General features: G+C 43.0%; 1 protein-coding gene across 4 annotated transcripts in view; it reads right to left on the minus strand.

Annotated features, from left to right (window-relative positions):
* The window catches only part of COL4A6 (collagen type IV alpha 6 chain), a 179,727-nt gene that overhangs the window by 60,863 nt on the left and 104,072 nt on the right, over positions 1-14,792 (minus strand). For all 4 annotated transcript variants that reach the window (XM_088664622.1, XM_088664625.1, XM_088664624.1 and 1 more), the window contains 4 exons: positions 8,831-8,965; positions 6,421-6,465; positions 1,361-1,477; positions 470-538 (listed from right to left, as the gene is read on the minus strand). In XM_088664622.1, the coding sequence (XP_088520748.1) occupies positions 470-538; positions 1,361-1,477; positions 6,421-6,465; positions 8,831-8,965 (366 nt within the window). The remainder of the gene's footprint in view (positions 1-469; positions 539-1,360; positions 1,478-6,420; positions 6,466-8,830; positions 8,966-14,792) is intronic.

Raw genomic sequence — 14,792 nt, forward strand, 5'->3', positions numbered from 1 at the left:
CGTTTCTATTCATTTCTGCCCTGTATGCATGTGTGATACAAACAAGTACAAAAATTGTAAACAGTTGATTGTAGTCACTTGCAGAAAATGCCCCCTAACCAAAATACAAGCAACAAAATGAAATGTCTTAGACCAGCTTTCCCCAACCTGGGTGGAATCTAGACACATATTAAAAAACACTGTGAAAATGCTTTAAAAAAAAGTTTTGAAAAATATATTAAATTTGTCATGGCTCACCATCGCCATCTCGTGTCACATTTGTATAATACACTTTACAACACACTTAAAACATTGTATTTGCAGCTGTATAGCTGAGTCCCTGGTGCCTTTTGGATGCTTTGAACTTCAGCTCCCATCAGCCCCACTCAGCACAGTCATAGTGCAAAATTTCTTGAGGGTGCCAGATTTGAGAAGGCTGGTGAAAGTATTATGCATGCTTCCATTTATCCCTTGTTTGAACATGTCTTACCTTCATTCCTTTAAAAACTCCCTGGGAAAAAGAAGGCTCGCCTTTTGGCCCCTTTGGTCCAGGGCTACCCTATATAGACACATAAAAACAAAAAATCCAGCCAGTCAAGCAAAGTTGTTTCTCTTAAAAAACAACAACAACAACGGACAATGAAAATATGAACTTTTTCATGAAACCAGTGCCAAAGAGCAAATGGATATAAGCAGGAGCAAATTGTTCACCTTGTACCTCCCAGAACTCTCCCAAGGCCACAACCTCCTTGAGTGCTTTTGCCAGGTCTGAATATGTTCTTGGATTGGGACAGCGCCTCTTGTTTGCCTGGGAAGAGCTGGAGAGATGAGCAAGGGGCGTGTGTGTGTGTGTGTGTGTGTGTGTGTGTGTGTGTGTCTAGAAACCTCTGAACTATACATGGGATGGGATGCACTCCATGCTAGGAAGGTAGTCGTTATATCCATCACTTTCCCCACATTTGCATCTGACTTCACCCACAGTGATATGTGGCCTTCAGAAAGGTTGCCAGCAGGGACATGTGGCTCAAAAAGGCTCAAAAAGGTCCCCCACCCATGACTTAACTGCAAAACTACCTTATACCACACCACTGTTCCCTGTAACCCACGACTGCCTATTCCAAATGACAGTGGCTTTCCATAGTTTTGGACAGAATGCCTTCCCAGCTCTCCAAACCTAGGGTTTCCATATTTCAAAGAGTGAAAAGGAAATATGCCAAAATCTACACTTCTGACATGGGCTGCCATATGTCTGGATTTCCACCTGGGTGCATTAAAGCGATTTCCGCCAGGGTGCTGTTTCCGAAGGCTGAATCCCGGCTATGTCTGGGAAATTTTAGACGTATGGCAGCCCTACCTAATATAAGGCAGTACAACGAATTACCGGGGGACCTTGCACACCAGGAAATCCATCTGGTCCTGGAACCCCAGGACTCCCAATAGTGCCATTACAGCCATCCAGGCCGGGCAAGCCTCTGTGTCCTGGCTGACCAGGATGTCCCTGTGCAAAGAGAGAAAAGGTAAATAGTGCATTAAGATTAGCATTTTGCAAACATCTTTGGACTTCTTTAAAATGTACAATAATGTAAACAGTTGCTGTAAGAGGAATCAGTTTATCAAAACTAATGAAAACAAAGATTTTATTTAGCCAGCTGAGGAGTTTTACAGAGACAAAAATTAAATGGTTACAAAAGCATAGCTGAACAAAAATGACCTACGTGCCCTAACTCAGAACCCAGTGCTGATACACTTACAGTGTTCTTGATCATGCATTTGCAATTGCAAGTGCACTGCAGAGAGCAAAGGAACACGCTTGCAGATCTGCAGTCTACAGGGAAAGGACCACAAAAGCTCTCAGGATGGGTAATTCTTTTTTTATACATCATCAGAACTCCCCAACCTCTGGGTGCTTTAAGGGCTGCCTCATTCTGCATGTCTCAAGCCGATCATGGAGAACACACAGGGGAACGTTTTTAGTAGTTCCCCATGGACCAGAAGCCACCCTCCCAACCTCACAGGGAGGAGGCACATGAAGAAGGGCCTCAGATGATGATTGCAGAGTCTGGGTCAATTTATATGGGGAGAGGTGGTCCTTGAGGTATTGCGGTCCTGAGCCGCTTAAGGCTTTATAGGTCAAAACCAGCACTTTGAATTGGTCCTGGAAACTAATCAGCAGCCAGTGCAGTTAGATCAGGATTGGTGTAATATGCTCCAAGTGAACCATCTGGCCCCAGTGAACAACATGGCTGCTGAATTCTGCACTAACTTAAGTTTCTAATTATGATATGAAGCCTCCACATTCAGAGGCAGGTTGCTTTTGACTCACAGTTCCAGTGCCACTGAAAACTGAAAAGTCTCCTCCCCAGGTGTCCGCTTTAAGGTGCAAGGTAGAATATGTGAGGATATCCAATCACCTGTTTCATTTTTTATAGAAAATGTACATTTTGTGAAATTATTAAACTTCACTTGAGATTAGATTGGGCATGGGTAAGCATGTAAAGCCAAAATCATGTACAGTCAGAACAACCCCCGGAGCTTCCCTCACATGACCATCCATACCTTTTCAAAGTAGGCATGCCTCATGCAAGGTGAGGAACATAAAAGCTCTTTCTGTGGCAGGAAATCCCAGTGTGGAAAGAGCTTTTCAAACTCTCTTCCTGACTTATTGGGCTCTGGGAAGGTCTTTCTTGGGCTCTGGAGGCCTTTGGCAGGTCTCAGATGGCCCCAGGAGATTTTGCAGAGGCCTCTAAAGCCCTTACGGGACCTTCCCAGAACTTGGTAAGCAAGGTGAAGAGCTTGAAAAGCTCCTCCCACTCTGTGTGTGTTTAATTTGTTCTGTGTCCACTAGCCGGTCACCAAGCATGTAAAGCTGTGGTTGTGCAAGTAAATGTGTGCAAGCTGCAAGTCACCTGTACCACCACTCCTTTTTAAAAGTGGATTTGTTGCACTAGGTTGACAGAGCATTTTAATCCACTTTTAATTGTATGCACCTAAATATCTCTGCATGCTCCTTTAATCCCTCCTGCAAAATTCTGCCAGTCTGTGGGCACCCTAAGACAACATTTGAACATGGAAAAGAAGGACTGATGGGCTTATCTCTGTGCTCTTTCCTAAGGGCTATTCTTGCTCTGAAGAGAATTGTGACGCTAGATGGCAGCAGCTGCAGCTTAAAGAGAATGAGCACCTCTGCATCCTCACCGTAAAGGGCACGTAATTCTGAAGGGTTCTACTAAATCTGGGTTACTCTGTCAGTACAGTATTGTATGAACCAAAACCACCATATCAAACTCTAAAGCTGAGAGGCAGGGCTTATTCAAGGCTTTTTGCAAAGCATTACCACTTGTCTGACAGACATCATTGATAAACAAAGTATACCACTTCCCAGAGGTAACCAGACCTCTGGATGTTGTTGGACTACAACTCCCATCAGCCCTGGGGCTGGCCAGGGCTGATGGGAGTTGGGAGTCCAAGAACCACTAGTGGGCACAATGTTGGTCACGCCAGGGATAGGCTGATTTTGTAAAGCAGTGGTGGGGAGCCTGTGGTCCTGAAGATGTTGTCGGACTCCAACTCTCACAAATGTACCTAGAGTGTTGTTGCTGTCTACTACTGCCAGGTAAACCCAAGGGAGCCCACTGTCAGAGGAGAGGATCTAATAGAGCATATAGCCAATGTTCTCCGCCAGTGTGAAGGTGAGTTTTATTATTGCACAACAAAAGATTCCAATGCTTCTGTAAGAAATAGATATTTCACTGTGAAACTCCAGCCAGGCACCTTCACTGAACTCTTTTCAGAACCTGCAAAGAACATTTCTGTTCAGGTAAGTGTCCCCGGATATGTTGAACATTGACATGTTCTAATCTGTTTCTAGTTTATCTTTGAATGTTCTAAATGTTTGAACTATTTAAGCTGATTTTAACTGTTTTTATTGATAATTTCATTGTTTCTTTGTAAACCACTTTCAGAAGTCCGCCCCTGCCCCGGACAATCAAGCAGCATATAAATTTTATTATATAAATAAATAAAACAATGCAAAGTTACTGGCAACCTGCTTAGATCTTGCAGAACAAGGTTCCGCTGGCAGAACTAGCACACCACTAGGTGACTTTAACATGGTGCTATTTGAGATACAACCTGCATACAAATAAGCCAGTTCCAACTATACGGTGCTGATTTGTGGGTGGGCTGCTTTTCAAACTGGGAGGAGCTTTCCCCCAGTCTCAATCATTGCAGAGGTGTATGGCGGGGCTGTGTGTGAAATGCCCCCCAAGTAGCTGTGTGGGTTTTAAAAGATATTTTCTTTGTTCCACACTCTCCAGAAGTTATTGTCTGGCTAATGCATTTAATGTATAAACTGCAGCAGTTCAAACTGCTGGCAGCAACAACAATAAAATAAAATGAAATTAGGAGTTGGCAAAGGTCCCGCTAAAGGATTATTGGGAAAATTAGCCCACACTGGTAGAAACTCCTGTTTTGCAGTTCTTGGTTCATCCCTTGCCCAGCTTCCTCTCTGTTTAAAAGCTACTCCCTTTAAAAGCAGGGGAGCCTGCTATTATAATCTCTTGTATGCGGTTTAGGAGTAAAGTATCTTGTGTCAACACACCATCCAGTAATAAAATATAAACATTGAGCTGTGACTATTCAAAGCAAACATGTGCAATTATTTATACATATCTTTATGTATTTAGATTTATAGCCAGAAGGCTGCAGATATCTCTAGGGACAAGCTCATTCAGTGGAAATGAGAATTGCATGTGGTTGCAAATAAAGGCCAGCAGCTCCTGCCCACAAGTAGATAACTAGATAGTACTACAGACTGTTTGTGGGCTACGTTATCTCCAGCTTCTACCATATTATAAACATCCTGGAGTAGCTTTCTTGATTTGAGATGGAGCTTACACAGATGATGAGCTCAAATAGTACCTGTCATTGCTATAGGTCAATTCATGCTTTGCATTAAATCTCCTCATTTGGGCACTAAATAGCTGCAGAGCAGCAGAATGAGATGGTAGAATGGACTACACAATGCCAGATTTCAGGTGAAGAAAATCACAGACTAATGCAGTTGATAAATGATAAACAAAATGTAATGCATTGTTGTGTTCAAAAGTGGATTCCCTCCCTGAAATGGCATGGTCTCTTCCCTCTTGCTGTTGTTGTTAAATGTATACTTACTACATAATGTGACTCACAATTATACATATAAAAAAACTTACAAGTATAAAAGTTTAAGACTAACATCAAAGCAGTAGGGCGAAAGCAAGTGTGGTGCCCTCAGCACTACATTGGATACAAACCACTATACCAAATGTTCCAGCTCTATCAATTCAGATTAAAGAGATTACAATGGAGAGTGCTACGGATGACACAGTGACACCTTTTTCTAACACAGTGCCTGGGAATGGCCTGCCTTCTAAACTTTTCCACAGGAACTGAATAAACATTGGAAAATGGGTGGGGGGGTAGATTCACTCAAGGATGAACGCTAGCCCAATTTGATAAGCAGCTCTGTATATTATGAGAGCTAGAGGGGGGGGCCCTCTGGTGAGTTCCAGATATTGCCTTTAAAACAGCCTGAGGTTCCTTCCCTGTCCCCAAACACTTTTAAACAGAACTGATAGAAGCCATTCCATGCACAGTTTTACTGTGATGTTTCCATTTAGCAAGCCTTGTATATTCAGCTGAAATGGTATAAACCTTGCATCTCGCTTTCCAAACTCCTGAACCTTGTTCCATGGGAAAAACTAAACACATGCTGCAGGGTGGGGGATTTTTAGAGGGCCGCTTCTCCTGTACATCTGTGGTTAACAGTTCATAAACACAGGCGGCTGCAGCGGCTGCTGCCAAGAGATTTCATCGGCCCAGCTGCATCAACACGGAAAGACAGAAACTTACCTGGCGGTCAACATTTCCTACACGACCTTTGGTGGCCCTTCCCCTCCCGCAAGGACTCCCACTGTGCAAAGGCTTTCCAGTTCCCTTAAAGACCAGTCCCATAAGTGTTCTATAGCAATCACATCCAGTCCTCACACAGATTGGAATGGGACTGCACTGGAAACCGTACCACATTTTTTCAAGCACTGGGAGCTGTCCTTGTTCCCGGCATTAACAAAAAAAGTAAATTGGTACTAGCCAGTTTCTCCATGTGAAATCTAAGAAAGGTGGAAGTGGGGGGCAGATTCGTTCGGCTTATGGTTTATTGATGTTTAACAGTAATGATTGCATTTATTAATCTTGTATGCTTATTATATTACTTACCTGAATTATACAACAGTGACTTGCCTATACACAGTTTACGGGAACTATGATGAGATGCAGCCTGCTTTTTAACTCAGATAAATGATTATGCATTTTCTGGGGGCATGGGAAAAGCAAAACAATACAAACAGCAGCATTATTTCAAAACTTTATACTTAATTTTTTTTAAAACACAGAGAGACTTACAGGAACTCCGGATATTCCTGGAAATCCAGGGACTCCCATTGGGCCCTGAAAGGATTAAAAAGAGGCAGTTGGTGTTTCATCTGATCCATAGATCTGAGTTCTGTTAGCAAATTATGGTAGTTTCAAATAAAGATGGGCTAGTCACAGGTGACCACACTGATTTATTTAACTATTTACCCTTTTCTTAAACACCTGAAATGTATATTTTAGGACCCACCTCCTTTTGCAAAAAGAAAAGAAAAGAAAAGAAAAGAAAGAGCTGTTTTAAACTAGAACCCTGATCATCTTGGTTGCCCTCCTCTGCACACTTTTCAGCTTGTCAATATTCTTTCTTAAGTTAGGAATTGAGTAAAAACAATGAGTTGTGAGTTTAAAATACGAAACTGCATATGTTCCGAGTATTTTCATTGGTGTTGTTGTTTATTAAGGCTGGCTAAATTGTTTGCGTTTGGTCAAGAGATCTGAAATGCTCTGAATATTTTTTTGTAGTCAATGAAAGCTTAATGATTACATTCAATTTAAGACATCTCAAAAGGTATTTTCTGGTGCATCCTCTGTTTGGGGGGAGGGGTCTATTTGGGAAACTGCACCAGGGTCCCCAGCCACCTCGATATGGTCGGGCAAGACCCACTGTGATGTGCTCCTGAGAGGTTCCTTATGAAGCCGACGGACTGCAAAAGGTTTCCTAGCCCTGCTGTAGAGAAAGAAGGAATTCAAAAATAGAAACCCTCAGACTGATAGCTGAAGGAGAATTTATTGGTACAATACAAGTACTCTGCCTAACGCATTTCAACAAAACGTCTTTCTTTGGGCAGATTCTCCTGAATCAAAAGGTGCCATTTCAGAGTTTTGGTATACAAAGGATTAGAACCAGCACACTTTGTCCAAACACAGTGAGCAGCCAATTAAATTCTCCTTCAACCACTAGTTTGTGAGCTTTGCCTCTTCTTTGCTTCTGTGCCTTGCCCTCCATTCTTTCTGATTAAATGATATTACTCCACAGAGCTGTTTGCCAAATTGCTCTCTTGGCCATATTTTAAAAGTATTTCCATAAGCAAATGGGAGGCTGGGGAACAGTTACTTGGCTAGAACTGAGCCAAAATTTCTCGAAAGAGGTCTATCCCCCTGAGAACTTTCTTTTCCATCACCTGGGGGGGGGGGTCGCTTTGCAGATTGATCTCTGAATATCCTCTGCTCTTTTCTTTTTCTTTTTTAACAGTAGAGGCTAGTATTCAAGGCAAATGGACCGTGGCCCCACCAACTATACTCTGCCCTCAGCCAGCTAACTTACAACCAGCCTAGGGAGTAGCACTACCTGTCAATGTCCCCCTTTGCTGCCTTTGTCAAATTCAGCAGTAAGGAGGATGGAGACAAAACTAGAATTAGCTAGCTGGCTCCACCACATACAGGTGAAACTCGGAAAATTAGAATATTGTCAAAAAGTGCATTTATTTCAGTAATGCAACTTAAAAGGTAAAAGCAATATATGAGATAGATGCATGACATGCAAAGCAAGATATGTCAAGCCTTTATTTGTTGTAATTGTAATTATTTGTCGTTAGGTGGGTCAATTATAAATGGAATGTAATTAATGAAATGTAATAGCGATGTTTATTTTTGTTTATTTTTGTATTATTGTAACTATTTGTTTTATTACTGTGGAATTTCCAAAAGAAAAATTGTAAAAATTAAAATTAAAAAATAAAAATAAAAAGTTGCATTACTGAAATAAATGCACTTTTCGACGATATTATAATTTTCTGAGTTTCATCTGTATATACAAACCTACACAGGTCTAATAAACATATTCTGAGACCAGTTTCAAAATTTGGATCTGGAACACTCCCAGTAACATCACTGGGAGTCCAAAGATAATGCCTACCTCCTAAAACCCACGAGCTTCAGTACCCTTTCACCACATGATCCTTCTAGAAGCAGCAGTAGAAAAGTTATCTTGCCTCCTGGAGGCCTTTCTGAAAAATCTCCCTCTCACTGATTTCCAATATGCTGCAGTGACATTGTCCCAAGTGTTGTGGACTCTGGGAACTGTGATTTCCCCAGGACACCTGGATCTTTAGTACCGTAATTACATTTGCCACTAAACCACTGCAGCATATATAGCACTAAATGGTGGTGATGACAGGAACAGGTGTTCATGGCTCAAGTTTTAATCTAAGCCAAAAAGAACTTTTTTGGGATTATGGTGCCCGATTCATAATGAAGCCATATGAAATAGCCAAATTTGTATTTTGCGCTGGGTAACTGTGAACTTCAGTGATTTTGATATTGCTCTATGTGTACCCCATACTTCTACAGGGTGTGAACAGCACTTCACCATTCCAGCAGTAAGTAAGTAAAAACAGGGCTGTCTTTAAGCATTCAGAAAGCTGAGAGGAACGGATAAACTTACCTTATCTCCCTTCAGTCCAGCTGTACCTGGGGCACCTGTGCTCCCTCTCTCTCCCTTTGGCCCCCTCAAGCCTTCTGGCCCAGTAAACCCTGGAACACCCATCAGTCCTTGGTTCCCAATTGGTCCTGGTTGACCCTAGAGGAAGGGGGGGGGGAAATCCATCTTAAGAGTTTGCAAACAAGCACCTGCCTTGCCAAACAAGCACCCCCAAAAAGCATCCAACAGGAAATGACTGAAGGAAGAGTAAAACTCTCTGGAGTACAATGTTTGGTTAAAAATCCATAACAATTTTTTTAAAAGAATTACCATGTTGTTATTGTTGTTGTTGTTGTTACCAGAAAGCTAATCCCTGAATTGCATTTCTGCTATAAACTTCAAATGTTGGAGCAATTTAAATACAGTACAAAAAATACAATTTTAAATAAAGCCAGAGAACAGTTCAGAGACAAAACCCTACACATTAAACCACAAAGAGCAGGAAGTAGCCCTACTAAAAGAAATGCAGATTATATGACACGGGTGTCAAACACAAGGCCCGGGGGCCAAATCCGGCCCGCCAGACCTCGTCATGTGGCCTGCCGAGCGCCCCAGCCAGTGGGACCCAGCAGCGGGACCTTGCTGCTGAAGCGCCGTGCCGACAAAGCGCCGACAAACAGCTGGGGCCGGGGGGGATAGAAAGGCGGCCGGAGCAGCGCTGCGTGGAGCGCCCCGAGCCACAGCAGCAGGAGAAGGAGGAGGCAGCTTGCCGGGTCAGCGCCCAGCAGCGCCGCACGGAGAGTCCCGAGCCTCTGCGACGCAGCAGTGCTCTGTAGCACTTTGAATCCTCCTCCTCCTGCCATGGCTCGGCGCCTGGAAACGGCTGCTGCTGCTGCTGCTGCTGAAGCACAGACAAAGCACCCAGCAGCGCCGTGTGGAGGAGGAGGAGGATTCAAAGTGCTACAGAGCACTGCTGCGTCCCAGAGGCTCGGGACTCTCCGCACGGCGCTGCCGGGCACCGACCAGGGTAGCTGCCTCCTCCTCCTCCTCCTCTTGCCTCACCTCCTCCTCCTCCTGCCGCGGCTCAGCCTCATGAACGTGAGCTCAGCAGCGGCTCAGTCTCACGAACGTGCAACTCTGAGGCTTTACACACTTCTCCTAAAACGGACACCCGCTGCCTCACGCTGCACGGGAAATGCTTTTTGCCCCTGGGTCCCTTCGTGCTCTTTTCTGGTGCTGAATCAAGGCGGCGACCCCCCCTTCCCTTTCTTTTTTCCTCTCTCTCGTTCTTATTCTTTCTTTCCCTCTCCTTCCTTCCTTCTTTATCTCTGTCTTCTCTCCCTCTTTCTTTTTCCTTCCTTCTTTATTCCTTCTTTCCTACTCTTCTTTCTCTCACCTCTTTCCTTCCTCTCTCCCTCCTGCTCCCTCTTTTCTTTCTTTCTTTCTTCCTTACTTCCTTCCTTCTGTCCTTCCCATCTTTCTTCCTCTCCCTCATTCTTATTCTTTCTTTCCCTCTACTTCCTTCCTTCTTTCTCCCTTTCCGTTTTCTCTCCCTCTTTCTTTTTCTTTCCTTCTTTATTCCCTTCCTTATTTCCTACTCTTCTTTCTCTCCCCTCTTTCCTTCCTTCCTCTCTCCCTCCCACTCCCTCTTTTCTGCCTTCCTTCCTTCCTTCCTTCCTCCCTCCCCTCCCTCTCCCTCTCCTCAGAAACATAGGATGCTGCTTCATACTTCTGGCCCTTAAACCCTGGAACCAGGAGAGCAGCTCCAGTGAGTCAACCTCAGCCAGTCCTTTTGGTGAAGGGTGGTGGCTCACTGGCAGAACATCTGTCCTGCATGCAGAAGGACCCCAGCATCTCCAGGTACTAGTAGCTCTGCAAAGGTCCTGCATGAAACCCTAGCGAGCCTCCACCACCCAGTGAAGTTACCAAAAATCATTTTTCAATAAATTGTACAATAATTGTACATTTAAATATCTACTTGCCATTATTCTGACTATGTTTCTGCTTTCAGAGCTAGTTATTACTTACATTATTACAAAAAAACAGTAATAATTGAATGCAGTAACAATAATTTATGATAATAAAGAGTGGACACATAGTCCTACAGATACAACCGGCCCTTTGAGGGTGACCAAACTGCTGATGCGGCCCCCGATGAATTTGAGTTTGACACCCCTGTTATATGAAAACCACTTATTAAAACAAAAAGGGTTACATCTGTTTGCTAAAATGCTGAAGAGCTAACAAGGAAAGTTACCCTAGGTAGGCTATTCCAAAATGTAGGTACCACAATCAAAAAGGTCCTGTCCCACCCCCTAGAAAACCATTTCAGAACAAGGGAGAACACAGAGATGGCTCTCAGGCCCAGAAACACAAAACGTCATTGTGGTGTAGTGGCTGGAATATTGGGCCTACTCCTTGTCACTGGAAAGGGATGATGATGGGCATTGTTACATGATCAAGTTGAGACTCCTACATTGCACAGGGTTGGAATAGATGACCTTTGGGATCCTTTCTAACTCAACAATTCTATGATTCTGCTATTCTAACTTCTGCAGCTTTTATCAGTTCCAGCTTTCAATTACCAAGCAACTGGACTGCAAATGATACAACTGGATCTGAAACACATACCTAAACACAAGTTACCTCTGATTTTTCAGCATGTAGTGCTGCCCAGCTAGAAGACTGATGTGCCTTGTCTTCTGTGGCTCACAGCAGAGGATGTTGCCCCTTTGCAACACATCACTCAAAAACATTGTGCCGGGAGTGTGCATGCTAAATCCTGGAAATTCCAAGGCTAAGAGAATGGTATATTGAAGTGTGGGGTCCAGCTCTACTTCATAAACTCACAGGAGTTATGTGGTTATGATAAGGAGTGTAGAGTGTTAATAATTTCAAAGGAGACTGGAAAGGTTTTAAACTGGATTTGAACAATAGAGTGAAATGCTTCTTTTCCTTTATTCTGAATAAGTTTGATAAATTTGGTTGTGTATAAGCATTGTTGTTAATAAACCAACAAAGACTTTTGTAGCACTTTAAAGATTAATGAATTCATTATGTCATAAGCTTTTGTGGACCATAGTCCACTTCATCAGATGCATCATGTGTAATCCTGGATTGGCAAGCATATGCAGTATACATGCATGGATGAGAGACCAGGGTTCACAGGATAATGAAGAGCACACACACACAAAAGCTTTGATGGTGATGCTTACCTGAAAGCAAAATAGTTACAGTGACCAATCAGCAAAACTAATTAATGCACGTAGTCCTTGCACACTTGACATGTATGATGGCACCTTAATAAATTTATTGCCTATAAATTTCTGCAAAACCCTCTCTCTCAGGGCTCATCCACACTTCTGCTTGTTCAGTGCTTTCTAGGCACGGGTACATGATGTTTTCCATTTGCCCTGCCTCCCCGCCCCCTGCTTTACTGCTGAATTGCCTGCTGAATTACCTGCTGTTTACCGCTGAATTGTAATAAACATCAATTGGGTTTTCTGGGGACTAGTGGAAGTGTGGATGAGCCCTAACTCTCCCTCTGTTTTTTTTTTTTTTGCAACAATAGATACCAGTAAGCTCAAAATTATTTTTGTTGTTGTTGATGATGTTTCTGATTTGACTTTTTTTGCTTCTTTATGTACTACTAATGGAAATAACCATGTAGAGACAGAGGAGGAGAGGGAGAGAAAGAGATGTACTAAAGAGGGAGAAGAGGGCAGTGCGGGCAAGTTGTGAAAATGTGTAGTTAGGAGAAGCTGAACTCTCTGATAGCCACCCATCTATCCACCCAGCCCCTCCCCTCAGACCTTGCCAAACCCTCTCCCCTTACTATCATGCTTCCCTCTGAGCCCTCTGATTCAGAGCAGGAGTGGGAGTCACCAATGGATGTGTTTCTGAGATGGATGTGTTTCTGAGTCACCAATGGATGTGTAACCATCAACCCCCTTTCCCAGGGAATTCTGGGAATTGTAACTCTCTGAAGGGCATGCTAACAACTGTCAGCACCCTTAGCAAAATGCAGTTCTCAGGATGCTTCGGGGGAAGCCATGACTTTTTAGAGTGGTATGATACTGCTTTCATTTTGTACTGGGGACTCAGATCACCCTGAGGGATGTTGGGCTAGATGGGTCTTTGATCTCATCCTAAAGAGGCTTTCTTACGTTCGTATATAATAATGCAACACTGAGGAATGATTGTGAAGGTCATATCCAAATCTGATTACTGTTAGTTTCAAGAGTTCTACAAAGGAGGGATTAAGTGTAGGTCCTGTGTTCTAATCCCAAGAAAGAGAAAAAATGCCTGAAACCTCTGTTTTACTTTGCACACTACAAGAAAGATCTTAATACTGCTTGAAGATTTAGCCCAGTACCCTGGGGTGGCTCCAGTGGCACAAAGACCCAGCGAAATGTTGCTAATCTCCCTCATAATGTGATTAAACCATGATAATCTAATTCTTATGAATTTCATTTAAATCCTTTTGAAGATGGCTGGCAACAACATTTTCCACAGTAGAATAGAAAGAAACTGGTTAAACCATGGACAACAAAACCTAAGCGGCCAGCCCTTCTGCATTTTTTATTTGCACATTGTTTACCTTTATTATATTAGGAACCCCTAAAATGTCAGCTAAGCACATGGCAAAATTGCTTCCTTAACTGAGGCCCCATCTGCACTATACATTTAAAGCAGTATCATACCAATTTGAGGAGTCATGGCTCCCCCTTCAAGGAATCCTGGGAACTGTAGTTTGTCAAGGCTACTGAGAGATGTTCAACAACCTTTATTCCTTTCAAAACTACAAGGAAAATCTGGAAAATCTTACCCTGTGAGGGCAACAGGAGCTTCATAACTACCCTTTACAACTTTGAGGGAAGCCACGGCTGTTTAAAGTGGTATGACACTGCTTTTAAATATATGGTGTAGATGGGAGACTCAGTCTGAATCTAGTACAGTGATACCTTGGTTCTCGAACAGCTTGGTTCCCAAACAAATTCTCTCCCGAACACTGCAAACCTGGAAGTGAGTGTTCCAATTTGCAAACGTTTTTTTGAAGCTGAATGTCCAACGTGGCTTCCGCTTGAGTGCAGGAAGCTCCTGCGGCCAATTGGAAGCTCCGCCTTGGTTTTTTAACCATTTCGGGAGTCGAACGGTCTCCCGGAATGGATTAAATTCAAAAACCAAAGTACCACTGTGCAGCTAAGGCTATAATTCTAAGTAATGAGTAGCTTCCATTGAGGACTCTTCTGTTTACCACATTTACATTTGGCTTTTCTTCTAAGAAGCTCAAACGGCAACCATGGGGGGATTATCTGAGTTTATTCTCAAATCAACACTGTGAGGTAGGTTAGGCTGAGAAAGAGCAGAACACTGATGCAAAGTAGTAAAAATGCTTACAGTATTGTTATTTGCGGACAAATAACAGCCACAAGTGTATGAGGTGGAGAATGTGGATGGGGAGGAGCCCCCTTGCCCCCTTCACTCACAGTACTTGAGGGTTGTCCAATGGTGAGGGATAAGAAAGCACTTCCCAGCACACAGTCAAACCATGGGATTTGCCACCACAACTATTTTACTGTCCTAAGTAAAAACAAACTATTATTATTATTATTATTATTATTATTATTATTATTATTATTATTACATTATATTAAATTTATTGTATATGAATAATTTTTGTTAATGTTTTTCATCCATTCCTTCAGCTAAAAAAAGGCTCCCAAAGCAGCTCACAAATATCAGTGACAAGACAGAGCCTGCCCTCAGGCTTACAACCTAAGATGCACCACACAAAAGGAAAAGAGACAGGGAAGGAGAAGGAGAAAAGCAAGCCGAGGCACTAATTATTAGTTTCAGGGATCCTGTAGTGAACAGCAACAATGGACATTTTCTCTTTTTTTAAGAGTAGTCAAAAGCGCTGGCCTTCCAGCAAAGCTGGTGGAGAGGCCCTCTTCGGTGATGGAAGTCCCATCTGTTTCACAGC

The sequence above is a fragment of the Zootoca vivipara genome, chromosome Z2, assembly GCF_965207765.1.
Source record: "Zootoca vivipara chromosome Z2, rZooViv2.hap1.1, whole genome shotgun sequence".
Classification (NCBI taxonomy): domain Eukaryota; kingdom Metazoa; phylum Chordata; class Lepidosauria; order Squamata; family Lacertidae; genus Zootoca; species Zootoca vivipara.